The sequence below is a fragment of the Myotis nattereri genome (assembly GCF_964212035.1).
Source record: "Myotis nattereri genome assembly, chromosome: 3".
NCBI classification, from domain to species: domain Eukaryota; kingdom Metazoa; phylum Chordata; class Mammalia; order Chiroptera; family Vespertilionidae; genus Myotis; species Myotis nattereri.
The window spans coordinates 187,919,476-187,947,436 of record NC_138077.1 but is presented as its reverse complement, the minus strand read 5'-3'; the positions used below and the strand labels follow the sequence as shown (position 1 = coordinate 187,947,436).

At 51.0% G+C, this 27,961-nt stretch overlaps 1 protein-coding gene across 4 annotated transcripts in view; it reads right to left on the bottom strand.

Annotated features, from left to right (window-relative positions):
- Positions 1-27,961, bottom strand: part of ST3GAL3 (ST3 beta-galactoside alpha-2,3-sialyltransferase 3) — a gene marked incomplete at its 5' end in the record, with an annotated part of 189,068 nt that overhangs the window by 5,018 nt on the left and 156,089 nt on the right. For all 4 annotated transcript variants that reach the window (XM_081085824.1, XM_081085823.1, XM_081085821.1 and 1 more), the window contains 5 exons: positions 163-309; positions 18,789-18,975; positions 19,261-19,356; positions 20,249-20,312; positions 21,493-21,587. In XM_081085824.1, the coding sequence (XP_080941950.1) occupies positions 163-309; positions 18,789-18,975; positions 19,261-19,356; positions 20,249-20,312; positions 21,493-21,587 (589 nt within the window). The remainder of the gene's footprint in view (positions 1-162; positions 310-18,788; positions 18,976-19,260; positions 19,357-20,248; positions 20,313-21,492; positions 21,588-27,961) is intronic.

Genomic DNA, 27,961 nt, shown 5'->3' with positions numbered 1-27,961 from the left:
TGAGATCCTCAGTTAAGCTCCCCAGAGCTGAGCTCCATTCCTGAGGACTGGACCCCCGCCCCCGCTCCGTTCCTCCTCCCGCCCCCCGCCCTGTCCGTCTGTCCTTTCTTCCCGAGGTCCTTCTGACCCAGTTCCCCACCCTCTCCTGGCCTAGCCTCTCACCCCGCGGCCCATGAGGCCATTGTTGAAGGGCAGTCCGATGAGGGTGAAGGCAGCTTCCTGGATGAAATACGGGTTGAGGATACGAATCTCAGGGGGCTCCTTGGGCACTCGAGTGGCCACAGACTTCCAGAAGCCGTCCGATGCACTCTGTGGACACAGCACAGCTGGGCGTGAGCTGGGCACACAGCTGTGAGGGGACTGTGTGAGTGGCAGGACTCACAGTGTTTACAGGCAAAGGCAAATGAGAAACGAGGTGGGGGCGTGACGTGTACTGGAGGACCCGGGGCAGGTGGGATAAACACAGCGGGGAGAGGGAGGACGTGGTGTGTGCTGGGGACGCAGAACGTGTGAGAGACGGGGTGTGTGGTGGGAACAGTGAGCAAACAGTGGTGCCACAATGTGTAATGAGGGTCCAGAGTGAGCTGCATGGCAGAGCAGAGGGTGTGGGACGCTCAGGTGAGCGGCTCTGCCCGAGGGGGTTCTTGGGTCATCAGGAAGACCCAACGGCCCAGCTGGCCCCCACCCTGCGCAGCTACTAGGGGCCCAGGAGGAGCCTGCCCTCTCTCTCCTATCTGCTCTGCTGGGCTCGCCTCCTTTCCCTTGTGTTGTCTCTCCTGGCTCTCAGCCAACTGTTCTAAAGTGAACCTGAAAAATAAAGACAGAACGTCAGCTAGTACGGGACCCAGACCAACACTCCAGGCCCAGTCCTGCCACCGACCAGAGCTGGTGGTCACGTGGCAAGCTCTCTGAGCTTCAGTTCCCGTAGCTGCAAGATGGGACCATTCTTCCCTCCGTGATCTCAGGACCATACAGGACCGGCTTCCGCTCTGAAACCTGACATCCCGTGTGCAGTCCAGGGCCACCCCTTCCCCTCCTCACTCTCCCTCCCTCTAGTCCTCAGCCCTGCCTTTCTGTTCAAGACCCTGAAGCAGACACTTCAGCTACCCTCTCATGAGTCAACTCCCTGCCCCCGGCCTCCCTATTGCCCCAGCCCAGGAAAGCCCTGAACTTGGCATCGGCTCTTTACCACCCTTACAGCTGGGCTCCTGTGTACTGCTGGAGGAACTCACAGACCCGCCCTCAGACTGGAGGCATCGCCACGCCAGGGGCTCCAGCCTGTTACTCGCAGGGAGTTTGTTATTTGCCTAGAAAACCTAAAAGAATCAATAAACTTAATGGGTAAAACAATTTAGTAACAGGATCTGTACTCCAATAGGAAAGTCACTAGATATAATATAAAAGAGATCCCATTTGCAATCCGAACAAAAAAATAATCAAATACTGATCAATAAACTTAAGTCTGTGGGATCTGTAGTAAAAAGAAAAAAAAAAAAAGCTGCAATCCTTTGAGAGATCTAAAAAATTATTTGAAAAAAAAAAATGGGAGACAAGCCATATCTTGGATGAGAAGGCTGAACATTAATACAATGCCACTTCCTCCCAGATTAAAGTAGGCTTAACTTAATTCTAAGAAAAATCCCAATAGGATTTCTTTTTTGAAATGTACCAAAAGGATTCTAAAAACCCATCCAAATATTTAACAGATAAATTTAAAAGTTAGATATGAGAGTATATTATAAGTCTGCAACGATTAAAGCACTGACAGATGTCTAAGAATCAACACAAAGATCGATGAGCCAAGACAGCCCAGAAGCAGGTCAGTCTGCATGCACGCGCTTAGGTTCTAGGACGGGAAGCTGCACCGTCGGCGGGAACAAGGCGAGTTTCTCAGCAAGTGACATTTGAAAATTTGCTACTTAGGAAAAAAAGAGCCACTCACTGCCTCTCCTGCTAAAAGGAAAAGGAAAAGGAAATTTAGATGCATATTTTATCACTGAGCTTCTTAAACACTACTGCAATGTTAGAAATGAAGAAGAAAGTCAATGAATTCTGACTTTGTAAACACTTTTAGTGCTTTGGTTCATAAAAAATATAGTATGCAAAATTAGGAAGGAAACAAAGAAGTGGGAAATATTGTCATAAATAATACATATTTAAAAAATTCATAAAAAGTCAACGAGACTCCCCAAAATTGGAAAAGAACATAAAATAAGGTTAGTAAGCATGACAAACTCATTAGTGAAAAAAATGCAAATTTGTGTAACCAGATACTATTTCTATCCTCTAAAATACAGGGTGTGGCAAAAGTAAGTTTACAGTTGTTTGTATGGAAAATACAATAATTAACAAATGATAATACAAGAATAAACTCTGTTTTGTGTGCTCACAATTGTAAACCTGCTTTTGCCCCACCCTGTGTGTGTGTGTGTGTGTGTGTGTGTGTGTGTGTGCGCGCGCGCTCACCTATGTGTGTCTCTCAGCTTGCAGTGCTGAGCTGAGGTAGAACTCGCCTACACTGCAATCTGAATATGAAACAAAAGCTTCAAGGCTGTTCATACCGACGACGACTGCGTGAAGAAGACCTCTGTAAAAAGCTGTTTAATACAGTGTTATTTATAAGAGTGAAAAACCTGAAAAAAATACAGAAGTGTGTAACGGAGATTTGGTTAAACAATACATCTCTCGAAATAAATGTTATTGACATCAAATGTATGTTTCCTAAGGATTCTGTCACGGGGATGTACGTAACGTATTTCCTCACATCTGCTCCTGCTCCTCCTGTGCTCCCTCCAATGAACCAGAAACCTCAGGTTCGACTTCAGAGTCTTCATCTCTCCAGCCCACCCTGTCCCACTGGTCATCTAGTTCTTTTGATTTTATCTTCTTAGAACGCCAGAGACCCACCCCTTCCTCCCACACACACTGCTTCACGGAAATCCGGGTCTCATCATCTTCCAATGGGACTACCCTAACAGCTGGCCATTTACAGCATCTGTGCTGTTGCCTGCTCAGAGCCCAGAGTCGAGTACAGTGACTGGAACATACAGTAATTGTTAAATTCCATCCATTTAGTGAACGAACATGTAATGAGTGCCTGGATGGGCTGCCTCTACCTCGAAACCACTGTCCTTTCTCTGCCAGATGCTCGTTCTATGTACAAAGCAGCTCACATCGCCACTGCCCACAGACCTGAGCTTTCCAGCCAGTAAGCCGTCTGCCCCCCGTTTCCATTCCACCCACCTGAGGTCCCCACCTGCTAACTCACGACTCCATGCATTTGCTGTGCTGCTCCTTCTGTCTTTAATGGCCTTCCCACATCTATCCACCTCATCCCACCCACTTATTTTTTAAGACTCGGCATATCCTTCTTCCTCATGTCTTTCCTGGCCCCATTCCTCCCAAGGCATGAATAACCTCTAACCTTTAGGAAGTGATAGAATATAGAGTTATATCTGCTATGGTTTGAAGGTAACCATCCTCCCCCTACGTCCCCAAAGTCAAGGTGGTGGTATTAGGAGGCGAGCCTTTAGGAAGTGATTAGTTCATGAGGGGGGAGCCCTCATGAGTGGGATCCATGCCCTTATAAATGCGGTCCCAGAGGGATCCCTTGCCCCTTCCACCAAGTGAGGACATACCAAAAAAAAGGCAGTCTAGGAACCAGGCAGCCCTCAGCAAATACCAGCTCTGCCAGCGCCAGGATCCTGGACTTCCCAGCCTCCAGAATGGTGGACACAAATGTCTGTTTATATGCCACCCAGGCTGTGGTGTTTTGTTATAGGAGCCTGAACAGACTGGATGCAGCTTCAGCTCTAGTCCCTCACTGTGGGGAGACCCTGGGCAAGGAGCTCACCATTTCCTCTGGGTAAGCCAGGATACTATCAGGGTTTACCTTACGGTCTGTTGTGGGAATTAGGTAATTCACGCTGAGTGCCAGCTCACAGCCACCCGATCGGCTGTTTTCATCACCGTTGTTAGCGGTGTATCGCGACCCTAAGCCATGCAGGGCCGAGGGTCACACCTGATCCATGTCTGTAGCCCAGCACAGCCCCTGGCCGTGAGTGTTAAGGGGGCATGAAGTCCCTCTGAGGCTCCTCCATTGCTCTCAGCAGCAACAAAGAGCTCCCCGCTGGTCAGGACTCCTTCGGCTTATCTTCCACTGCCTTCTGTGGGCTGACTCTGCTCCAGCCACACCGCCCATGTCTCCCCACCTCTGTGGCAACATCTCGTTCTCTGGTCAAGTCTATCTGTCCTCCCAGCGCAGGCTCTTGGAGCAGCTTCCCTGTGTCCCAGCACCTGTGAGACTGAGGGTGGCCTCCAGTCCGTCTTGCTCCTGTGTCTCCCTCTGTGTCCAGGAGAGGTGCGTGTGCAAGGGGGTAAAGAGAGGGACACCAGGACCCAGTAGGAAAGGGGAGGGTAGAGAAACGGCCTAGATCTGATACAGAGCTGGGGAGAAGCCCCTCCTGGGAGGCCCAGATGTGGACCGAAAGGAATGGCAGGTGCCAGCCTGTGCCAGGTGAGGCACAGCCCCTGTCCCCTCTCCAGAGCCTGGCAGGCCCCAACAGTGCCCCACCTGGGGTTCCTGCCCATGCGTGCCCCACACACACCTGAGGAGGAAAAAGCGCAGGGGCTGCCTGGGAGGGGGAGGGAGAGCCAGGAATGGGCACAGCTGGGGGTGTGCCAGGCTCCAGGCTAGTTTTCACAGACATTATTTACATCTCATCAACCTTCACCAACTTCACAGGTATGGACTCAAGATGAAGCAATACGTTCAAGGTGATGCACGGGCTATGCCAAGATTCAAACACAGCGTCCTGACTCCAAGATGGGTGTTCTTTCTGCCATAACATACGCTGTCGTCACTGCTGTTCCCCCCTCAGAAGTCGAAGGTAAGGGTCCCACACCCCGTTTCACAGAGGAGACCTGCCCACGATGCACACACAGCTGGAGAATCAGAGCGGGATCCAACCTCAGAACCTGGGTATTTCCGTGACGTGAGATGCCATCTCTGAAACCATGTCTCTCGGCTTTTCCCAAGCGCCGAAAGTCCCGGATGTAACCACCATGTGAAACTGTAGGAGGTTACACTCTGAGAACCTGACAAAAGCTTCAGTGGGGAGGGTAGAGCTTCTGCCTCTCCCACCCTCACCCGTTCCTGGGCAGGGAGTACGTGGAGGCAGAGCCTGACCCCTGGGAGCAGCATCCTGGTCTCTGCCTCGTTGGGTCTCAAGCCCCAGTCAGCCTGCATTGGAGCAGTGGGAACCGGCGCAATGAACAGCCCAGGGCTTCTATTTTATTTTCCCCAACTGTCACTGTCCTGAGGCAGAGCCCCTTGAGGAATTTAAGGGACAGTAGGACCACAATATGATTTGGGCATTTCCGTGTTTCCCCAGCCATAAAAAAAAAAATAAAAATAAAAAAAATTTAAAAAAAATCAAGTACTAACAAAACCTCAGTCTGTCTCCTATAAGAAAAGCTATGGCTTCTCTTTTCAGAAACACACACAGGCACACACACATTACAGTGTGCACCCTACTGTAGAAGGTGACAGAATCCCCGAAGTCAAGGGCATCAGCTAACTTGAGATTAAGAATCTCTGGTATGGGGCGAGAAGAGATAGGAACCCTGAACAGAATCCTGTCAACACCACCATGTAAGGGGCAGGTTGACACAGAGGGGCCGATAGAGGAGACTGAGGACAAACAAACAGAGAGAGAGAGGTCAGAGGCACTGGGGAGTGTATGGTGCAGGGGAGACCATGGGTCCTAGAGTCTGGAAAGCCTGGGTCACACCTGGATCCCACATCTGTGTGACCTGGGCACGTCCTGTAATTTCTTGAGGCTTCATGTTCCTCATACATAACAGGAATGACAAGACCTACTTCCCAGACAGTTGTGAAGATTACATACCACATTTGGCACATAGTAAGAGCTCAATAAATCATACCTATGATGGTCATGAGTGAGTGTCACAGAAGCCAAGAGAGTGAAGCGGAGGGTGTGGTTGGCGATGCCAGGTGCCAGTAGGAGGCCAGTCCACAAACAGACATATTCAAATGGGGAGCCAGATTCTCCCTCTGGGCCCCTGCAGGGGCGGTGGGCACTGGAGGCCTTCCTGCTGCTGGGCCACACGGCCCAGCCTGCCCCCAGGACACAGCCCTGCCCCAGAAGGCCTCATCAGATATGGCCCAAGGCCTCTCACATCTCATTCCCTTGACCCACAGGACATAGCACAGAGGCCTGTAAAGCCGCCAGTGACACCGGCCCGGGATGGTCAAACCCCTCCTCAAGGCCAGCTGTGGACTGCATTCTTTGTTGAATCCCTCCTCCTTCAGGAATGTCCCTGCCTCAGTCAAGTCTGGACCCAGCTCATCTGTGTGCAGCCGCCAGCCTCCTGCTGATGCAACTTGTTCTGCTCTTGTCAGAACAGCCGGGAGCAATGGGGGAAGGCATCTGGGAAGAGAGCGCCTTCCCAGCCAGGCACTGCAGCGTTGCCCTGGCCCCCGCAGGCTCTTCTGCAGCCTCTTCCTCCTGCTGTCAGAAGCAGCCGTCTCAGGGCCACCAGGGCTGGTTCCTGCAGCCACAAGTAGGGCAGATGGGTTTGCTCCTTCTGCTCCCTGCTGCTCACACCTCAGGCCAGGTCCCCAACTCTCACCCTCGCAGCCACCAGTCCTCCCTGCCTCCATCATGCCTTCCTTCAATTCCTTCACTTCCCTACACAAATCTGATCTTGACCTTCTCAGGGCTAAAATCTTCCATGGCTTTCCACTGCCCACTGAGACAGCTTGTCTGAATAATTAAGAGTGTAGGTCTGGCATGGCCGGTGTGAGTGGTTGAGCGTTGACCTATGAAGTAGGAGGTCACGATTTGATCCCCGGTCAGGGCATATGCCCGGGTTGTGGACTGGATCCCCAGTGTGGGGCGTGCAAGAGGCAGCCAATCAATGATTTTCTCTCACCATTTATATTTCTCTCTCTCTCTTCCTCTCTGAAATTAAAAAAAAAGAAAAAAAAAAAAGAGTGTATGTCTGGTTTCTGTTTTCCTTACTCCAAAGGAGATGTAGTCCAGTAGAAAAGACAGGGTTGTGTAGAAATATCTCAGTACATGGTATGATTATGATGAAGTGAGAAAGAAATAAAGATAGGCTTAAATATCTGCTATAATTATTTAAAGTATATACATATAAGACATATCCAAAAATGTTCACATGCATAGCACATGAATGGAAGGAGAGCCAGGTAACATACTAAGAGAAATATAAGCAAAATGAAGAAGAGCTCTAAAAGAAGGCTACTTACAGATGTAAATGTTTCAGGGCTAAGGATTAACCTGGATCAACCAATCTACAAATACCCGAGTGCTTGTTACATATAAGCCACTTACTTTTTGTACAAATATATGCTACTAGAGGCCCAGTGCACGAAACTTGTGCACTTGCACATGCGCGCGTGGTCCCTCAGCCCAGCTTGTGCCCTCTTGCAGTCTGGGAGCCCTCAGGGGATGTTCGACTGATGGCTTAGCACTGCCACGGAGGCAGGAGAGGCTCCTGCCAGTGCCGCTGCACTCGCCAGTCATGAGCCTGACCACCTGTGGGAGCGCACTGACCACCAGGGGGTAGCTCCTGTGTTGAGCATCTGCCCCCTGGTGGTCAGTGCGAGTCATGGCAACCGGTTCCATTGTTCAATTTGCATATTAGCCTTTTATTATATAGGATAATATTGTAAACAATGAACAACCCTCAAAACATGGATTGCAATAATATAAAAAGAGACCTTTGCAGAAACCGGTTTGGCTCAGTGGATAGAGCGTCGGACTGCGGACTGGGAGGTCCCGGGTTTGATTCCGGTCGGGGGCATGTGCCTGGGTTGCGGGCACATCCCCGGTGGGGGATGTGCAGGAGGCGGCTGGTCGATGTTTCTCTCTCATCGATGTTTCTGACTCTCTCTCTCTTCCTCTCTGTAGAAGGTCAATGGAATATATTTAAAAAAAAAAATAAAAAGAGACCTTTAAGAATGTCTTGTCCAGTCTTTTCTTAAAGAAACGAAGGCCCAATAGGCTTGCTTCATTAAGAAACCTATTTCCTTTGAGGGAGCTAGCCACCATTTCCCCCCTAACAACTCAGGCTGGAGTCCTCATTCACCTTTGACCTTCCCCTTTCCCTCGTCCCCGGGAATCAAGCAAATACCCATCTGTGGCTATGGCTTCTGGTGGACCCATCCCACACTGTACCCTTCCCACCACCACGCTCGCTGTCAGCCCACCTCTGCCTGCAGACCAGGCTGCCCCAGTAATTATTTTTGAACCCTGATGTCCTAACTGCTAACGTGTCCCTTGGCAAGTTCTTGCCCCTTCTTACGTCTCATTATCCTCATCTACAAAATGCAGGAAATAAGACTAGTTAATCTGTACCCCGCAGTGCGTGTGTGCTACGACAATTAGAAGTCAGGCACATGATACGTTTGGCACAAAGTTAGCTCCTTAGCTTCTGCTATCATTGGTCCTCAAGATAAAGTCCAAGCTCACTGATGTGACTGTGGCTTGTAAGAACCTCCACTGTCTGTTCCCTGCCTACCCAGCCTCATCTCCAGCCCTCACTCCCACATCCATGTGGGCTCATCCCTAATATTTGTGCAGCCAGGGGCTAAATTACAAATATAAGTTCATGTATCACATGTCTACATTTTAGACTCTAAATATTTGAAAGTCACAAATCAAGGTATCAAACTGTTAAATGAAACGTATTCTATCCTCCCTGGAAAACGACCTGGAAGGCCAGGTTTGAACTTAAACTTCTGCCCCTAAGAGATCTGTGCTGGGCCAGGTGGTGTATGGACAGCGAGGCCCGCCTGCCTCCCTCCTCTTTCCCCTCTTGGTCCCAGCCCACACATGACAAGTACCGTGCATGTGTGTGTGGACGGCCCAGCCCGCACATCCAAGTGCTACTCACAGCCTCTGCAAACAGCCTTCCTTGGGCTGAGGGAGGTGCATCCTGCCCTCAGGGGGATGGAAATGAACTTGGTACTGGCTGTGAGGGCAAGAAATTCTGAGGTCTCTAGAACCTGGTAATAGTCTAGCAAAGGAGGGTGGGTGGGCCTGGCGTGGCCATTTCCCTGTTGACCCTGCACATTCCTCTTCACTCCATGGCAGAGAGTGTGGTGGAGAGGCAGGCGCCCTCATTGCCCAGGTCTCAGGGCAGTACTGCAGCCATGCTACCCAGCAGTTATACTCAATTATTTCTAATTCACTAAATCTACCGCTTGTTGCCAAAGCTGTTCTCTGTGCCTAAAACTTCATCATCATCTGGCCAACCACTACAAGAAACTGGGGCAAGCAGCTTGATAGAGATCAGGGCTTACATAAGTGTCCTGGAGCCCAAAAGTGGGCGCCTGCACCTCTGGAGCGGGGTGGCATGTGCTACTCTGTGCCAGGCGCTGCTGATCTCATTTCCACGCTCACCCCTGGGCCCTGGGGCTGGGCATTCCGCCCAGTGGGCAGGCAGCGCTTGCCTTGCTGAATCTCACGTCTCTGAAGGTGATCGTCACCTGCAGATGAGCACCGTCTCGTGCACGATCGCACTCACTCCTTACCGTGGTGCAATGGGGAGCCACTCGGAAGCGTTTACTCTCCCCATTGTTCAGCAGGAGAAAATGAACCTCAAAGATGTGGGCTGAGGCAGAGCAAGAGACTGGTTTCTGTTTTCAATACTGATTCCAGCCCCAGCCGGTTTGGCTCCGTGGATAGAGCGTCAGCCTGTGGACCAAAGGGTCCTGGGTTCCATTCTGGTCAAGAGCACGTACCTCGGTTGCAGTCTCCTTCCCTGGTTGGGGTGCATGTAGGAAGTAACCAAGCGATGTGTTTCTCTCACATCAATATTTCTGTCTTTCCCTCTCTCTTCCACTCTCTCTAAAAACCAATGGGAAAAATATCCTTGGGTGAGGATTAAAAAAAAATAAGAAATCTATTAAGTAAAAATCAATAAAAACGTATTGAAAAAATACTGAGTCCAGTGCAGTTTCCCCAGCTTGACCTGCACCAAAGGACAAGGGCGAGAATGGCAGTGATGGCTGCTCCAAGTGCCACACTCTCTGTAGACCCCTGGACGCTGCTCTACAAGACAGCAGATAGAACCATAATTTGCACAATAAATTCCTTAGGTTACATCTGGGTTTGGCCATTACAAATAACACTATAATAAAAAGCTTTGCGCCCTGGCCGGTTTGGCTCAGTGAATAGAGCATCGGCCTGCAGACACAGGGGTCCTGAGTTCAATTCCGGTCAAGGGCATCTGCCTGGGTTGCGGGCTTGGTCCCCAGTGGGAGGTGTGCAGGAGGCAGCCGATCAATAATTCCCTCTCATCATTGACGTTTCTATTTCTCTCTTCCTTTTCCTTCCTCTCTGACATTAATAAAAGTATTTTAAAAAATCTTTGCATGCAGATTTTTCCTTCCTTTGGGTGATGGCTCTTGGTACCAAGTTATCATTTCCTTTCTAAAAAGCTTGACCCCATTTACACCCTGACCAGTAGCTTTGAGCGCATCTGTCACTGCACTCTTGCCAAGATCACGCATTACAATTTAAACACATTCTTTAAAGATGTGGTGGGTGATAAATGGCATCCTGTTGCCTTCACATGAATTTCTCTGGCTGCGAGGAAAGTTAAACATATTTCTGTTGTTTACTAGTTTTATTTACTTCTGTGTGATCTGTTCAGTCTCCTGCCCGTTATCTGCCAGGGTCCTAATGGTTTTCTTGTCAACGTTCCCAATAATAACCATGTCTGTCACATTTCCTAGACTTTTAAGCATCTTGGCGGTATTCATTCTTTTTTGTTGTTGCTAATTTGTAGTTTCATGTATTTTTATATTCCATACATCTGATTTCTCCTAGCATTACTGTCCCTTACAAATTCTTTTCCCTCCAGGGATTCAATTTCTATTTTACTTTCTTCAAAATTTCCTTTGGTTGTATTTGTATGCCTTACTTTTTAGTCCGTTTGGAATTTATTTTGATGTACACTCTGAGGAAGGTCAAAACCTTTTCCAAAGCTATATTTGGAAAACGCAACGAGCAGAAAGAGGAGCCGGCTTGGGGCCGATTTTGTGATGCTGACAGACAAGCTGCAAGAGGCAGAGCGCCAGGGGCTGTTTAGTTTTCACTTCGTTATCAAGGACAACGATCTTGGAACCGCAGAAAGGAGATCAAACATGGCTAAGAGGAAAGAGATGCCTGGGAGAGGCAACGCAGAGAGCAAAAGGACACAAGATTCTGAATCTAAAAGAATGATCTCCCAGGGCAACGAAAGAGCAGAGAGACCTCACCGAGAGGCAGGAGATTTGGGCTGGAATCTTGACTTTGCCAGGAGTGACGGCTTACTCTGGGCTCGTTTCCACGTTTACTTATTGATTTATATATGTCGACTATGGAGGTGATGGACTTACAGAGATAAACGGGACAGTTACTGCCCTCCAGGGGCTTGTAAGAGTTAACAGGTAAGTAAACCCTCAGGTATAATAGAGAGTAAGGACTGCTACAGAGAATCAGAGGAGCTGAGCATGCTTCCCAGATTTTGACCGTGAGCTTTTAAGAGTCAAGGGCCATCCCTAGAACGAAGCACTGTACACAGTAAATGCTCACTGAATATTTGCTCACAAGTTGCTCCTTTGAAGCCGGGGTGGGTTACGTCTGGCCCATGGGCTGCATAGGCTGGTGACATCACTTGGTCTGGCTCTGCCACGGCGTTAGGGGTGAGTTAATGAAATGTTTTACCAAATACAGCAGGCTCATTTTTAAGCTGATGATTTTGCATGGCCTGTGAATGTTATAAATATCCAAATGCCCTTTGGCAGAAAAAAGGTTCCCCACCCTTGCTTTAAAGGAAGATAGAGACTGAGTCCATTGGATTTAGAACCAGAAGGTCACTGCTAGTGGAGAGGCTTGGAAGCTAGGCTGGAAAGGGTTGAGAAATAGAAGGAAAAAACATGGAAACATGGAGACGCATCATGGACAGGTGATGCCTCTCTCTAGAAACCTGAAGGAGAAGGGAAGGAGAGAGGGTGAACACAAGCTAAAGAGAAGGACTTTATTTTTAAGGAGAGAGAGAGACCTGGACAGATTTATAGATGTGAGAGGAGCATCCAGTAGGAAGGTGACAAAAGAGATAAACAAGATAAGACAGCTCCGGAGAAGGTGGGAGGAGAGGCATCCAGAGCACAGGAGACCACTGGCTTTGAACGGGGGAGGCAGAGAAAGGATGGTGGAGGAGGTACGTAGGGGTGGATGGGAATGCAGGTAAGTTTGTGGATTGAAGGCTGGGAAGTTGAGTTCTTGACCGGTGATGACCTTTATTTTCTCTGCAGGCTCGATGTGAGATGTCTGCTTAAAATAGGGATGGAGGTACAGCAGGACTGAAGATGGTGAGAGTAGGTTCTGAGAAGAACTACCAGGGACAGGACACAGGAGTGGCAAGCAGCAGCAAGACGCTAGTGAGGCAATACCAGCAAGCGCTGCCGTCTCAGCTACAGTCTCTCCCTCCACGGTAACTCCCTGGTACTGGAATGGCCGGACGGGAAGTCATGCGAAGAGAAAGTGGTCAAGTGAGAAAGACAATATTGGAAGCATGGGCTCCAAGTGATTATGGTGATTGACCTGGACTTGCTGAATGACTGAATCAATGAATAAACGAGAGGTGTTATAGTGCGGTGGTTAAAGTGGGACAGCTTTAGTCCAAAACGCTGCTCTAGCACGAGGCCATGGCAGGTAGGAGCCAAACAATGGAGGATTCTACGCAGGAGGGTGATGTGATCAGATGGATTTCTTAGGAAGATCCCTGGGACCGTCAGAGCTGAGTCTGAATTTAGCTCTATCACTTAACTAGTTTTGGGCTCTTGAGCATGTAACTCATCCTCTCTGTGCGTCAGTTTCCTAATACCCACAAATGGGGATAATAACAGTACCCATCTAATAGGGTCACTATGAGAATGGGATGAAGGAATTCAAAGGCTAGTAAACTGAAAAGTTTAATAAATGACAGCTATGAGGATGATGGACAGAGGAGGAAGAGGATGAGGAGGATGAAGAGGAGGGAGAGAGGCAGGAAGAGGAGATGACTGCTGATGATTATGAAATAGAGTAACCAAGAGGTCATAGATGAGAGTGACGAAGAGGAGCAGAGGGTGGTACTGACATGAGCCCACTTCCTGATCATTAAAAAAAAATATTTTATTGATTTTTTACAGAGAAGAAGGGAGAGGGATAGAGAGTTAGAAACATCGATGAGTGAGAAACATTGATGAGCTGCCTCCTGCACACTCCCTACTGGGGATGTGCCCGCAGCCAAGGTACATGCTCTTGACCGGAATCGAACCTGGGACCCTTCAGTCTGCAGGCTGACGCTCTATCCACTGAGCCAAACTGCTTAGGGCTCCTGAGCATTTTTTATCTAAGGGTGGAGGAGCAATGGTTAGGGTGTGGTAACAGGGAATAAAGATGGGGATAAGAGGTACACGTAAAGAGCAGTATCCACTGGAGGTGGCTGCGGAGGAAATGGAATCCCAGGAGAGCTTGTCTCAGAGGTTTGGAAAGGAGACTGTGGTGGGTGGAGACCATGGATGCTGGTACCCCAGCAGAACCTTCATCAAGCAGTAGAGGCTGTGGTGTGTCCCAGCCTCATCACCCTTTTTACTGAGTGCCCCTAAGGTGAGGTAGTGTGAATGCTGAGCTCCTTCCGGGCAGACCCCTTCCCAAGGCTCTGCATCCCTCTCAGGCTCGGGTCAGAATATACACGTAGGTGAAGAGGGACATTCAATCCCCACCCTGGGCCTGGGCCAATAGAGCCTCCTATTACAGGGACCTGGTAGCCCTCTCTGACTGTAGATTTCCCAGACTGTGAGCACACTCCTGCCTTTCCCAGGAGGTCCGAGTTTCTCTCTCCTCTAGGCCTGGCCTCTGACCTCTACTTTTAGGTTATTTCCCAGGTCAGGCTCTATAGCCTAGACAAGCCGTGGGCAAACTACGGCCCGCGGGCCGGATCCGGCCCGTTTGAAATGAATAAAACTATTGAAAAAAAAGACCGTACCCTTTTATGTAATGATGTTTACTTTGAAAATTTATTAGTTCACACAAACACTCCATCCATGCTTTTGTTCCGGCCCTCCGGTCCAGTTTAAGAACCCATTGTGGCCCTCGAGTCAAAAAGTTTGCCCACCCCTGGCCTAGACAGACAAATGTTTCACTCCCTAGGACTTTCCTAACAGCAACACCACCAATATTAATAAAGTAACAAATAGCATTAATACATGGCACAGATAGCACTTTCTATGTCAAGCACTGTGCTAGGTACTTTAAAAAAAAAAGTTTATTGATTTCAGAGAGGATGGGAGAGGGAGAGAAAGAAACATCAATGATTTGAGAGAATCATTCACTGGCTGCCTTCCACATACCCCACACTGGGGATTGACCCTGCAACCTGGGCATGTGCCCTGACTGGGACCGAACTGTGACTTCCTGGCTCATAGGTCGACACTCAACCACAGAGCCACGCCGGCAGGGCTGTGCTAGGTACTTCTATCTTTCACCTGGTTTAATTTTTAAAACTCTGAACGATGGGCAGTACCACTCATATTTCACAGATGGGACTAAATCTAAGGGGCCTAAGTCATTTGCCTAAGGTAACCCAGCTAAGTGACAATGTTCAAATTTCAAGCTAAGTCTACATAACTCCATAATTGCCTTTCCCTCTTAAACCATTTTGTCTCTCCCAAATTCAGGGCCTCAGTCCCCCTTTGCATGAATGTGGGGTCCTGGCCAGCCTCTGAAGTTCCTCCCTCCTTACCCAAGGACTGAACTACAGCTGGAAGGTCAGGCCTGTGCCAAGACTACCCAGAGGCCAACCCCAACCCTCATCCCCTCCCCTCTCCCTGCTGGGCTGGAACCACTCCCACAACCCAGCCCAGGTCTCTAACCACCCTGAACTGATCACCAGCCAGAAGCCCCTCAGCAGTGAGGCCAGTCTCCCAGTTTCAGGAGTGAGGACGGGGAGGGAAATGGAGGAAGAGGAGGCAGCCAAGGGGATTGGGAAGGCAGCTCCCGGGGGGCCTCTGAAGCCCGGGCATCCTGGGAAAGGGGTTGGGGGAGCAGAGGTCGGAGGAATGGAGCCTAAGTGACTGCATGGCAAGCCCTGCCTCTCACGTGTCCTGTTCTCTCCAGGCCTTGGGACGTAAAGGGGGAGGGAGTCTCTAGCCTTCATCAAACATCAGGAGGAGGATGCACAGGCCATAGCACCCCCCACACTGCATTATATCTCTAGTTTCAGGATTGTCTCTCCCCTCAGACTGTAAGTGACTATGGGTCAAAGACTGTGTTTAATTCATCTTTGTCTTCCTAGGGAGCAGCTCAATGATACCTGGCCAACCAGTGAGTGTGTGCAAGATGGAGCCGGGTGAATTTCTGAGAATTTCACAAGAGCTGGAGGCTGCCCCCTCTCACCATGGACTTACATATACCTACATCTTCATATACCTACACCCTCCCTGCCAACCTCAGCTTCCCCCGTCAAAAGTCCACTGGTGCTCTGAGCATACATGACCTGCTGGGAACTCCTCCCCCTGCTTGCTGGCTTATTCAGGGCTCCTGGGATCTGGGAGATAAAAGGCCCTGGGTATACCCTAACCGGTTTGGCTCAGTGGATAGAGCATCGGCCTGCGGACTGTAGGGTCCCAGGTTCGATTCCAGTCAAGGGCATGTACCTTGGTTGTGGGCACATCCCCAGTAGGGGGTGTGCAGGAAGCAGCTGATCGATGTTTCTAACTCTCTATCCCTCTCCCTTCCTCTCTGTAAAAAATCAATAAAAATAAATTAAAAAAATAAATAAATAAAAGGCCCTGGGTAACTTATTTGTGGAGTTTTCGGTGCTACTGTTCAGTGAACAGGGAACCAAATGACCACAAATAGTGACGAGTAGAGGTCCCGTATGGATGAAGTAAGTATGGCCAGTCCTAACACAGGCTGTTTTGTGGGTACCAGAAAGTTATACACAACGAGCAACTGCTCACATAGCAAGCGGCAGGTAGCAGCCATGACTGAGGCCTAATACCTGTTCTCGCCCTGCCCAGCCTGGCCTTGGCTCCTGAACACAGAGCTGCCTCCTGCCAGAATTCTGCAGGTGAGGCACCAGACAGGTGTAGAGAGCTCTCCGGTGGCTGCAGGAGCAGGACAAGCCTGTGGCTGGGCACCAGATGGGAGGGGCCTGCGGAAGCAGCCTCTCCCAGGTTTACGTGGGGCTTGGAGCCCAGAGAAATGAAGAGCAGGGAGGTCCTCGGAAGGCATTAGCCCTGGGCTTGGGGCGGGAAAGGGTCCTAAGAGGAGGCTTCCTGCGTAGCCAGGAGGGCCCAGGCAGGTCCGCTCTAGTGCTGGGACTGATGAGGCCCTGGGCATCATTGGCTTCCCTCTGCCAGCTCATCTCAAGATCCACATTATCTTTGACATTAGAGCCTTCAGAGGGTCCTCCCGCCTCTCCTCTCTCCTTCCCACTCACCCCACCAACCCTGCAAGGAGTTCTCACTGACACAATCTGGTCCCAGATCCCTGGGCATGGCCTGCATAGGACAGGGCACAGACATCAGCACGGGTGAGCGTGTGCCTGCGCACAGCCACACGTCTTCATCCCAACTGCTCCAGTGCCTTTGATGGTCCTGCCGCCGAGGCCAGGCTAGGCGCGAGCTCCTCAGAGTTTTCCTGGGAAAGTGAGGCCTGCCGCCGGCCCCCTGAGGGCCTGAGTACAGTGTTTTCTGACTCTAGTTGGCTTCCTTCCTTTTCTTCTTTCTTTCCTTACTCCATTGGATGAATTGTAAGAACCTTGAATTAACTGATCTTGATGTTCGTGGAAGGAACATATGATAAATACCCACCTGACTGGCCCTGGCCCACCTGCTGCCTGTCCTATCCTAGCAGGAGGCAAGACCTGGTATTTGAGCCAATTCCAGATCATTTATGGTGGCTGGGCACTGAGGGTAAAAAAAGCAAATGGGACCAGGGTCCTGCCCTCTGGGAGCTCCTCTGACAGGTGTCTATGGGCAGAGGAAAGGATGTACCAGGAGGGGGGTGGGCCGATGGTCAGAAGACCAGAGTGAGAAAGCAGCCTCCAGGCTCCCTAGGGTTCACCACAGCAGACCCAATTTGCTCCCATTTCTCCCTTAAGAGTACCTACCAGTGAACCCAATTCTATTGCCTTCAGGACAAAGAGAAGGGCTCTGAGGACACGAGGGTCCTAAAACCAGAGAAGTGCTCGCTCGGCCCCCTCTCCACCTGGTTTGCATGGCAGTGGGTGGGCCTGCTTGCAGCTGGGGCTGGCTGAAGCCAAACCCTTTCCTCCCCCTTGGGAGCCAAGCTGGACCAGCAGCCTGGCTTTGAGGTGGGTTCCCCTTCCCCACTGTCCCACCTACCTGAATTTCTGGACCTGACTTCTGTCTTCTCCCTCGCTTGCTACCTATTTGACACTGCCTGTACTTGGCCTTGCCTGGAAAAGGGCTGTGGAGTTAAACCAAATTGCACTGAGACCTCCATGGGCAGGTTAAGCTGTTCCCGCCTCCCAATTCTCCTCTAAACGTCCAGAAAGAATTAGCTTCTTACTGAAGGCAGAGGCCGTCTGTCACCATTCTCTCTGGTAGGAGGCATGGGTATCAGAAGATGAATGGGCTGAGCTCTGCAGTGCCCCTCCCCTGGGGTGGCTGGTGACAGCTGGTTGAGGGGAGAGGGGGAATGGGCCTGCACAAGTTGGCAGGTGTCCCTATAGATCCAGAGCTGAGATATAGAGGACTCAGGAGGGGACTCGGTGTGTGGTCCCCTAAGGAGGAGTCTGAGCCTACTTGGCCACATAAGCTCCCTGAAGAAACAGGCTCTGACCCTTGCCTGCCTGGAACACGACTATAGAATCTGATTATTCTCAGAGTGGAACCAGATTCAATGGCAAGTTGGGAACTGAACTGCAGGTCAGTGGTGAAAGTACTAAGTAGAGAGAGACCATTATACATGAGTTTGGGAATTAGCACTCTCAAGTTGAGGGCTCTGCTGTCCCTGCAGAATGGCCCCAGGGTCCAAACAGGCTTTCCTCCTTTGGCTGGGAATGAGGGTGGACCCATTTGACCAGAGTCAGAGAGACCTCACAGTGAGTAAGAGGGACTCGGGGAGGCAGGTACAAGGTCAGGGCAGGAGAATATGAAGATTAGGAGTAACGCTAGAACTTACACATAATAGCTTTCCTTACCAGAGGATCTAAAGCAGAGAAGGCCTGCAGGGGCTGTTGGGGAGGGACTTGGGAGCTGGGTTGGGGGTGTGGCTGGAGAAAGCTGAGCAAGGCCCTAGCAGCGGTTCTCAACCTGTGGGTCGCGACCATCAGAAAACACATATAGCATATCAGATATTTACATTATGATTCATAACAGTAGCAGAATTACAGTTATGAAGTAGCAACGAAAATAATTTTATGGTTGGGGGTCACCACAACATGAGGAACAAACTGTATTAAAGGGTCGCGGCATTAGGAAGGTTGAGAACCACTGCCCCACAGCCTGGGTACCTAGAGGCAGGGAGCAGATACCAGGCATTATCAACTCCAGAAGCCTGGGGCAGCCACCCTTGGTTGAGTCTGAGTGTCTTTCAACTCTGGGTCATTAATGCTTCTTTTGAAAGGTTCCTCTTTGCTCTCTGCTGGGTTCAGAGGAAGGGACTGACCTGGAAGCTGGGCAAGGCCAGGGCAAGAAGAGCAGGGAAGGAGCTGGTGTACAGGGAGCTCACCACTCTCTCTTTGTAGACGATGTACTTCAACCACTTGAAGTCCTGCCACTTGAAGCCAGCGAGGACGAAGAGAGAATCGCGTTCATATTGCTCAGGTCGCTGCATGGCGCCCTCAGGGTAGGTGATGCGCAGTGTAGTCTTGCTGCCCACGTCCTTCTCAAAGCCTTTCACTGGTGCTGAGTTCAGTCTACAGAGAGCAGCCCCAGTCAGAGCCTTGGGCTCACTGCATGTGGTCTATGTTTGGGGAAGCACTCTGACCCCAGAATACCCCAGGTTCAGAGAATGGGGAGCCCAAGTCACCGGGAGCCATCTAGCTTTCTGATCCAAAATCCTCCAACCCAGGACTCTTCTTCAGGCTTCTGCTGACCTCCAGCCCAACTGGCCAGATGGCCAGACAATTCTCAGTGGGCGCAGGCACCAGGGTCTGGGCCAGGACATGCAGGTGCCCGAGGCACTGCTTTGGGGAGTTTACCTGACCACAATGTCATAGTCGTCAATTCGTGACCCCAGAGACTTGTTGGCAAGGACACCTCCGTTGCCTACGATGATGCAGCGGCGGCAGCTGAGGCTGAGGGAGAAAGGCAGAGACCTCTGGAGAGCTGTCCACCAGGTATCCTTCTCCCCTGCCCTTTTGGCCCTTGACCCCATGCCCTTGACCAGGCACAGGCTGGGATAGAAGAAGAAAACGAATGGGCTTCTTGCAGTATTTCTGAGAAGAGGCCAGAACCAAACTGCAGGCAGCTGGGCCACCTGGAAACTCTCAGACATCCCTAGTCCCTGACACTTCTCCAGAAAAACATGGGTGTGAAAAGGGCTCGGAAACTAGCTCCGTGTAGGTGAGAAAGGAGGCTCTGGTAAGATGGCACTCTGTGTTAAAGATTACCCAAGAGTTAGTGGGGTTTAGGCAGCTTTCTGGAGAGGAAAGTGGGCTGAGCTTGAGGGCTATGCCAGAAAAGCAAGGACAGAGAAATGGACTGGAGGCTCCAGGACTTGGGGCTGGGCTTATATTCAATCCAGAAGCCCCCGTGCTCCCATAAAGCCACGAGGGAACCCTACTCACTTTTCTCTCCAGCCCCTGACCCTGGGGGTCCTTCTATCTGGGTTCTGATGGCGCCGGAGGTATTACTGCCTCCTGGGTGTAAGCCTTGTCCCTTTTAGCTGTACCTACCACCTAGCTCCGCAGTCCCAATGGCAGGCACATCCCAGCCCAGAGTCCTCAGCTTTTACCCTCAGACCTCTGCTGTCTGAGGAGTGAGATGTCTTGCCAAGTGCTTACAGCCCACGGGTGCAAGCCCAGCTAGACGGCCCCACTTCTCTGCTCCCCCACCCCAGCGTGTGTACTGTGTGTGCACATGTGGATACGTCGGAGAATCTGCTCATGTCCAGGAAAGGCCAGCTGGGCGGCAACATCTCTGCACAAGGCAGCTGAGGGGCAGGAGGCCGGGCAGTGAGTAGCTCACCTGTCCAAGGCAGGGGTCAGGCGGTACTCTTTGGTGACTGACAAGATGGCTTTGATTAGATTATCTGTGGAGAGAAGAGGGAGGCTAACGTTGGAGGATCACTTAGGTTCCCATGAAATGTTTTCCGGGTAGGGTGGAGATGGAGGAGGGGAGAGGGAGCTCTGGGCACAGGTTGGCTGGGCTGCTGGCTTTCCTTTCTCCCTGAGAAAAGGAGAGGGCGCAGGAGAACAGGCAGACACACTTGGCTCTGCCTGGAGCCAGTCCCCAGCACCGGCATGCAGGTTCTTCCCCAGCCCTTCCCTGGCAGTCTCACTTGGCTTTGGGAGGCTCTGAAGTCAGGCCTGGGACTTGCCCAGGAAGGGCTGGGCTGGCTCAGTAGAGGGCTGAGGTATTCTTGGGTCCCCTGGCCACATGATATCTTCCATTTAATAGTTATCTTATTTAATTCTGACCACATCCTAATACAATGGTACTCTTCTCTCCACTTAACTGATTAAGAAGCTAAAGCACAGGCAGGTTAAGCAACTTGTCCAAGGTCACAGCTAGTAAAAAGGCAGCAGTGGGATCTGATCCTTCTGTGTCTGGCCCTAAAGCTCATACTCTATCATGCCACGAAACAGAGCAGGAACCTGACACAGAAATGGAAATGTTACTCTCAGGATGGGAAAGTCTAAGTTAGGAGAGGACCACACGAGAGCGGACACTACGGCAATGGAAGCAGATAGTTCTGAGACTATAAGGGAAAGACTGGCTTTGGGCAGGATAGGAAAGGCCTGGACAGGGACTAGGTGAAAAACATCGGGAGGGGTGAGGGAGGAGCCTGGGGGCATTTGTGAGGGATGGCCTCAATTTTCTCTGGGATTTTCCAACTTATACCTAGTTCTCTAGCGCCAATATCTCTGGCACCACCTTTTCACAGCTCCATGTTCTCCCCTCATCAGATCCCTTACTGTCCTGCACTCTGAATGTCTTATCTCCACCAGCCTGAAGCTTTCTGAAGACAGGGACCCTATCTGTCAACTCCACTGTTGTATACTTAGCCTTGACAAAGTGCTGGGCTCTGAGTAAATATTCCATTAAAGAAGTAAGAAAAAAGGCAAGAAGGGAAGGAAGAGAATGTAAGGCATTGTTGAGAGCAGGGGAGGGGGTGGACACTTCTGAGGATACAGCCCTGCCTGAAATGTAGGGAGATAAGTCTGGAAGATGAAATGTCAACGTAGAGTGGGTCAGGGTTCTCAACATACCTTGGCCTTTGATCCCAAAAGGCGGCACAAATTCTCGGATCCTTGCCCACTTGCGGAAAGAGTCATCCAGGAACATGGGTGCTGGCTTGGAGAACCTGGAATACAACAGGGCTGCTAAGGATTCCCAGATGCAATAGGCTGGAGTGCTGGCTGGCTCTTCTGTACATGTGTCTTGCCAATGGCTCTGCTGGAAGCCACCGTTCACACCTCAGCATACCCTTCCTACCTCCACCTGCTCACTGGGTAGCTGCTGTGTGTGTCTGACAGATGGTGTTCAGCAGGGCCTGAGTCTAAAGGAGCAGGGCCGGCCAGTCCGATGTGGCCAGCTACAGGAGTGGAGAGCCCAGACCCCTCGTCAGGGATCAGCCTTTCTGAGCTGGCAGCTCCCTGGCAGGCTGTCCAGGCATGCCACCCATCCAACAGTCACTGCTGCCCACACCGTTCCTGCAATCTGGGAACACAGAGAGGAGACACTGCCCCATGGAGCAGGAAAAGAACCCACAACAGCCAGCGCAGGGAGACAGACCCTGGAGAGCATCCTGAGAGGTGGACCACCCAGGGTGCGGAGGAAGGGGGGTTCATGATGAGCGGGCAGAGCTGGTGAACAGCCACGGGAGACAGAGATTTGGAAGAGAAGAGGAAAACGGCAGGACCCGGTGGCTGGGAGGCAGGGCCGAGGGGAGGCTTCAGACAAGCAGGAGCCTGAGCACATCTGCTGGCAGAGAGGAGGACAGCGGGAACGCAGAGCTCCTCGGGAGGCGAGGGACTGTTACGGAGCTTACGGAGAAGGGTGACTTGGCCTGGAGGAAAGATGGGAGGGACAAGAGAACGGAGGAAGGGGGAAGTGATGTTGAGTTGAGGGGAAGGGAAAAGGCAAGTTTCACCTTTCCTGGGAAAGCGGAGAGTGGGCAGGCAGGGTGCAGGCCGGGAGGACGGGACGGCCACACAGGATGCGGAGGGAGCGAGGGCAGAGTGCGAAGGCACAGGAGGAACAAGCTCCTCAGAGATGCGTGGACAGCGCGGCTTCACATGGAGCCCAGCACCCCGGCGGCGAGGCCTTTGTCAGGGCACCCAGCAGCCTGGAAGGTGGCCGGCGCCTGGGCATCTACCATGTGCCGAGTCTGGTTGGGGGGCGGGCTGAGGGCCTCCCTGGCCAAGAGTGAATGTGTGGAGGCCTAGGCCTTGTGGCTCTGTCTCTTTGTTTCCAGTTCAACTGAATCAGCCACTGAAAAACTGAAGACTGGAGAAGAGGCCCTGTAAGCTCAGAAGCTAGAACTTACCCTCCCAAGTTCTCTAACTCAACTTCGCATTTCCTATTCCCACCATCACTAACACCAGGACAATCTCCACGCCCAGGGGAAATTCTATCAGTAACCGCTTGGACGTCGAATATTAGAGATTTTGAAGTGAACCTGAAAGAGGCAGAAAACTTTCACTCCTGCTCCGTCCCCTTTCTCGCCTTTGGGAAGATGTTGTCACACTTGATAGCATGGACAGCCCAGCCCGCTCCGCAGCTTTCCTTTGCACTTCTGAGTTAGCACACTCCCCTCTGTGTCAAGGGTCACGCGTGTTTCTCATACCTAGCCTACAAAACCTGAATGGTGGATAGGCCTGACGCTACACTAGAGGCACAGAGGATCCTGGCCATAGTCCACGTGCAAGAGCAAAGGAAACAAGGTCCCTGGAAAAGCCTACAGCAAGAACCTCTCCTTCTGTGTTGGAGCTCAGCTGACAAAAGTTTTACAAAGTTTCTCAGTCAGGCTTGGACAGGATTTTATCTGCTTCCAATATGTACTGGATGTCATGTGCTAATGAAATCTCCTCCGATCTAGCCAATTTTTTTCATTTTCCTCTCCCTTCCCTCTTTTCAGCTGATAAGAAAGTTCATGATGCTAATTTTCACTTAAAAAAAATAACACCTTTTTAAAAAAAGATTTTTTTTGTTTAAAGTATGACAGATAGTACATGTCTCCTTCCCTCCCCCCACTGACCTTCCCCCTAACCCTCCGCCCCCCCCCCCCCGCACATGCCCTCCCCCCGCCCCCCAGTGTCTTGTGTCCATTGGTTATGCTTATATGCCTGCATGCAAGTCCTTCGGTTGCTCTCTTACCTCCCCCACCCAACACTCCCCAGCCTTCCCATTGTAGTGTGACAAACTGATTTTTAGAGAGAGGAAGGGAGGAAGAAACATCCACTGGCTGCCTCCTGCACGCCCCCTACTGGGGGAACAAGCAGGCAACCAGGGCATGTGCCCTGACCTGGAATCGAACCTTTTGGTGCACAGGATGACTGACGCCTAACCAACTGAGCCACACCAGCCAGGGCTAAAATCCCCTCATTTTTAATGTCACTTATATGTTAATTTTGGATAAATATACAGATAGGTGCACGCACGCACAAACCTAATGAAAAATATCCACAGTCCTACAATACAGATACAATTAACTTTTGGGTATATATCTGCACTGATTTTCCTTTTCCCGTATTGTTTTTAAACAGCTCTGTAGATTATTTTTTTTTACTTTATAATATCATAAAAACACTGCTATGCAAATGGACACAACCTTCTCCTAATTCACAATAGGCCAAATAACCATAAGTTGCTGGTAATCTGTCACAAATCAACCCTCCAAAAATTGAATGTACAAGGATATACCTTTCCCTGTCTATCTGCCTGGAAAATCCCTTCTTTAAGTCCAAACGCTACTTCCTCGGGACAGTCTTGCCTGACTCCCACAGAGAGACTTGTACTCTCCCTCTAATGTTTTCACTACGTTTTGTTTAGTCCCCACGGGGTGGCTCAGAGCCTGCAGAGCCTTGGAAGCTGAGCCTGGCAGTAAACAACAGGAAATGGGGTGGGGTGATGGTAGAGGTGGTGTATGTGTGTGTGTTTGCGTTAATTCTGCAGGTGGCCTGGGCAGAGCCTCACGCTGCACCTGGAATAGAATCCAGGGGCTTCTGTCCAGACTAGGGTGCCAGTTTGGGAGCCGGGTGAGGGCGGAGGTGGCCCCTGAGGTGCAAAATGACTGGTCAGACTAGCGGGGTGTGGGATGCCTGACCTGCTGGCCCTGGCCTAGGGGGTAACAGGGCAGGGTGGGGCAGGCTCCAGTAGGCAGGCCCCAGCCCGCCAGCCCTGGGGAGAGCACCAGCACGAGAGGCAGCCCCAGGATTAGGTTTCAGGAGGGTGTGTGTGAGTGCGTGAGAAGGAACAGGGGAAGGAGAAGACGGAAGTTGCACTGGGACCTGCCTGTCTTTTCCCCTAGATCCTAGAGCATAGTAGTTTGGGGACTTGGAGCTTTAGAAAGGCATGTGCTGTGGGTGGGTCTAGCCCCGTGCCTCTCACAGCCAGGCTGGGACCCCAGGACCCAAGAGGCTGACCTGCCCATAGAACCTACAGACTCTGACCAGTCAGGAAGGGTAAACGGATCTTCTCGCTCATTTAGTGCCCAATGGTAAGGCTGAGGTGCTGTGTAGAAGGTACTGTCTCCAACTCTAGCTCATCGACCTAAACCATTCTCTAAGGCCCAGGACATCAGCCTGTACCCAGAGAGCAGCAGGAAAGCTGACTGGGTCTTATTAGAGGTTGGGGACTAGTTGAATGTGGGCACCAGCAGCCTCACAGTAAGGTCTTCATCCCACCAACCCAACTGAAAAAGGTGCCTCCAGATGTGGGTTTGCTGTATTAGGGCAACAGCGCCAGCTCTCCATCTGTGCCTGTTTGCTTGAGTGGCCAGCCCTCTAGCCACCGTGCTCTTCCTCTAGTGTTTCCACTATGTTTTATCAGCCCCCATGAGGTGGCTCAGAGCTTGCAGAGCCTCTAACCCTCCAGCCACTGTGCCTAGGAAGTGTGAGCAGACCAAGACGCCCAAGAGACAAAGGGAAGGCAGAGCCCAGCAGTGGGTGCTGAGAACAGGGCCACAGCAATTAGCCTATTAGATTCAGCCATAGGCCTTGGTCCCTCCAAAAGTGAGACTGTCATTCAATGGGGTCAAAGCCAAACCCCACAGATCCATCTTCCTAGAACCTGCTCTGGGAAGTGGCAGGTGGACAAAGCAGAGGGTCAGAGGTTTCTAGAATCTACCTTGGCCTTATTTGGGATCTTGCTACGGCAGCCCCACCATAAATAGCCCTGCACAGTAAGACCTTGGTACATGTCCAAGCAAGCAAACAAGCAAGCAAAGTGAGCACTTTCTAAACGCGTTGTCAAGCTTAACGCCTTGCTGCCACTCCCCCCGCCGACCACCTAAATGAATCCTATGGGACAGCAGGCGTCTGAGGAGAAAGGATGGTAACTCTGGAGGGCAGGTGGGCATATGTCCGGGGGATGCAGCCCAAAGGTAGAGAAGACAAACTGCAGGCATCACCCCAAGTACCATTCCAACCATGGGCACGAAGCTCCTGCCCCGTCCAAAACGACTTGCTTACTCAGTGCCAGGTCCTGTGCTGAGTGCTGGCTGGGGACCTAAAGGTCAATCAGCCGTGGACCTTCCCCTAAGGAGCTGATGGTAGACACAGGTAAACAAATAATCATAAAACGGCTGCACATCCTGTGTTCTGGATAAGGTAGGGATTCAAAGGCCTTACACAAACTTAGGGGTATAGGAGAATCTCGAAGGAGATGGCAAGACAGACCTGAGCCTTGAAAGACAGGTAAATGTGAGCTGTGAATAATGTTGGGAAGGGTATTCAAGGACAAGGGTAGTGTAGGCGAAGGCACAACGGAGAAGAGAACCTTCTCATCAAGACAAGGAAACAGACTGCTGAGGCTGGACAGAGTGAAGCAGCACCCGCCCAGGGCAGAGGAGCTTCTGCCAGGCACCCCCTCCTGGTGAATCTGCCCCCTAGTCCCACCCAGGCAGGTGGAGCAAAGTGTGAAGGAGTGAGTGGGCAAGTGCGTTCTGACTGGGTGTAAATCAAGCAGCGGAGGAGGCGCAAACTCTGCACAGAGGGAAAAGCCAGGGCAGGGCGTGCCATCAGCGCTGTCGGGGTTGGCGTGGTGCCCTGAGACTGTGTCAGGACCAATTTCAAGCTGGATCAAGGCTGGTAACTTGGGGCACTCAGTTCATGCTCTTTCTTGTTGACACACTGCAGTGGATATCTGCATTTCTTTCCCTTTGTCTGTAAGTGCATCCCACTTTTCATTCCATATGGTCCCAGTAGAGCTGACCCCACCACTACTACTGGGATGGGCATATGTCCCAGGCTAGCCAATCAAGATACTTCAGCCCTCAGAACCATAGCAATTGGCTCAACAATGGATACCTGACCCAAGTGGAACAAATCAAATTCTTCTCTGAGATTTACTATTTGGGCAATGGGGGGTGTGGGAGTCTCTCTATTTTTCTGAGATAGTGAGCTGTACAGATCATGTAAGCCTAGAACAGGGCTTGTGCAAACTACAGTCCATAGGCCAGCTGCCTGTATTTATAAATCAAGTTATACTAAAGCACAGCCACACTCATTCATTTTACCTATGGCTGCTTCATTTAATGCTACAACAGCAGAACTAAGTAGCTGTGATCTGCAAAGCTGAAAATACCTACTACCTGGACCTTTAAGGAAAAAATTTGCCACGCCTGGGCCTGAAACTGCTGAGGCCATCCTCTGTGAGTGCACAGAGAAACCGTCTACACAACAGTCAAACCGGGAGAAAAGCAGAGCCAAGATACGGGGAGAAAGACACTGAGTCATAGATTCAGATAGTTTAGCCCTGAACTTAACAGTTTTGTAAGGGTTTCTACCAACTGCACCTGCTACTAGAGGACAACATTTCACCTCCCAGTCTGGCACCTGTGGTGTGGCACCTCTCCCTCCTCAGGCGCCCCCTTTTCTCTCCTCCCTTTCCCTAAGCTCTAGCCATATCCAACTACTAGAGATTCTAGACTCTGCCAGCTTCTTAACGCTCCTTTATACTCGCTGCTCCCTTTGCCTGGAATTCTCCTCCCTTCCCGTCCCCATGCTGCGTTTCTGCCCATTCTTCAGAGGACTCCAGCCTCCCTACAGGTAGGAGTCTCCCTGGGTCACAAGGGGCTGACTAAGCCCTCCTCAGGTCTCCACCCTTCTTCACGCACTCCGTCCTCACAGTGCTTGCCACACACTGATACACCCCTCTGCTTCCACCCCCAGCACACAGCCAAGCACACAGCAGGTGCTCGGTAAATGCCAGCTGGCTGGAAGAGGGAGGAGCAGCTCAGGGTGACAGGCTCCATAGTGTGGCCAAATTTCTGCTCAACTGTGGAGGTCTGGGGGTGGGGGACTGCCTTTGTGTGGCTCTTCACTTTGAATTCCCTGCTCAAAGGGCCAGGCTTCCAATGATGTCTCTACTGTTTCAGAGCAAACCCCTTCTAGGTCAGAAATACTGCCAGCTGCTGCCCCACTGCCTGCTTAGGGACTGTGGCCCCATCTGTGTCCAGACAGGCTGGAGCCACATGCATAACATGTATGACAGGCAGGGAGGCCTGTGCTGAAG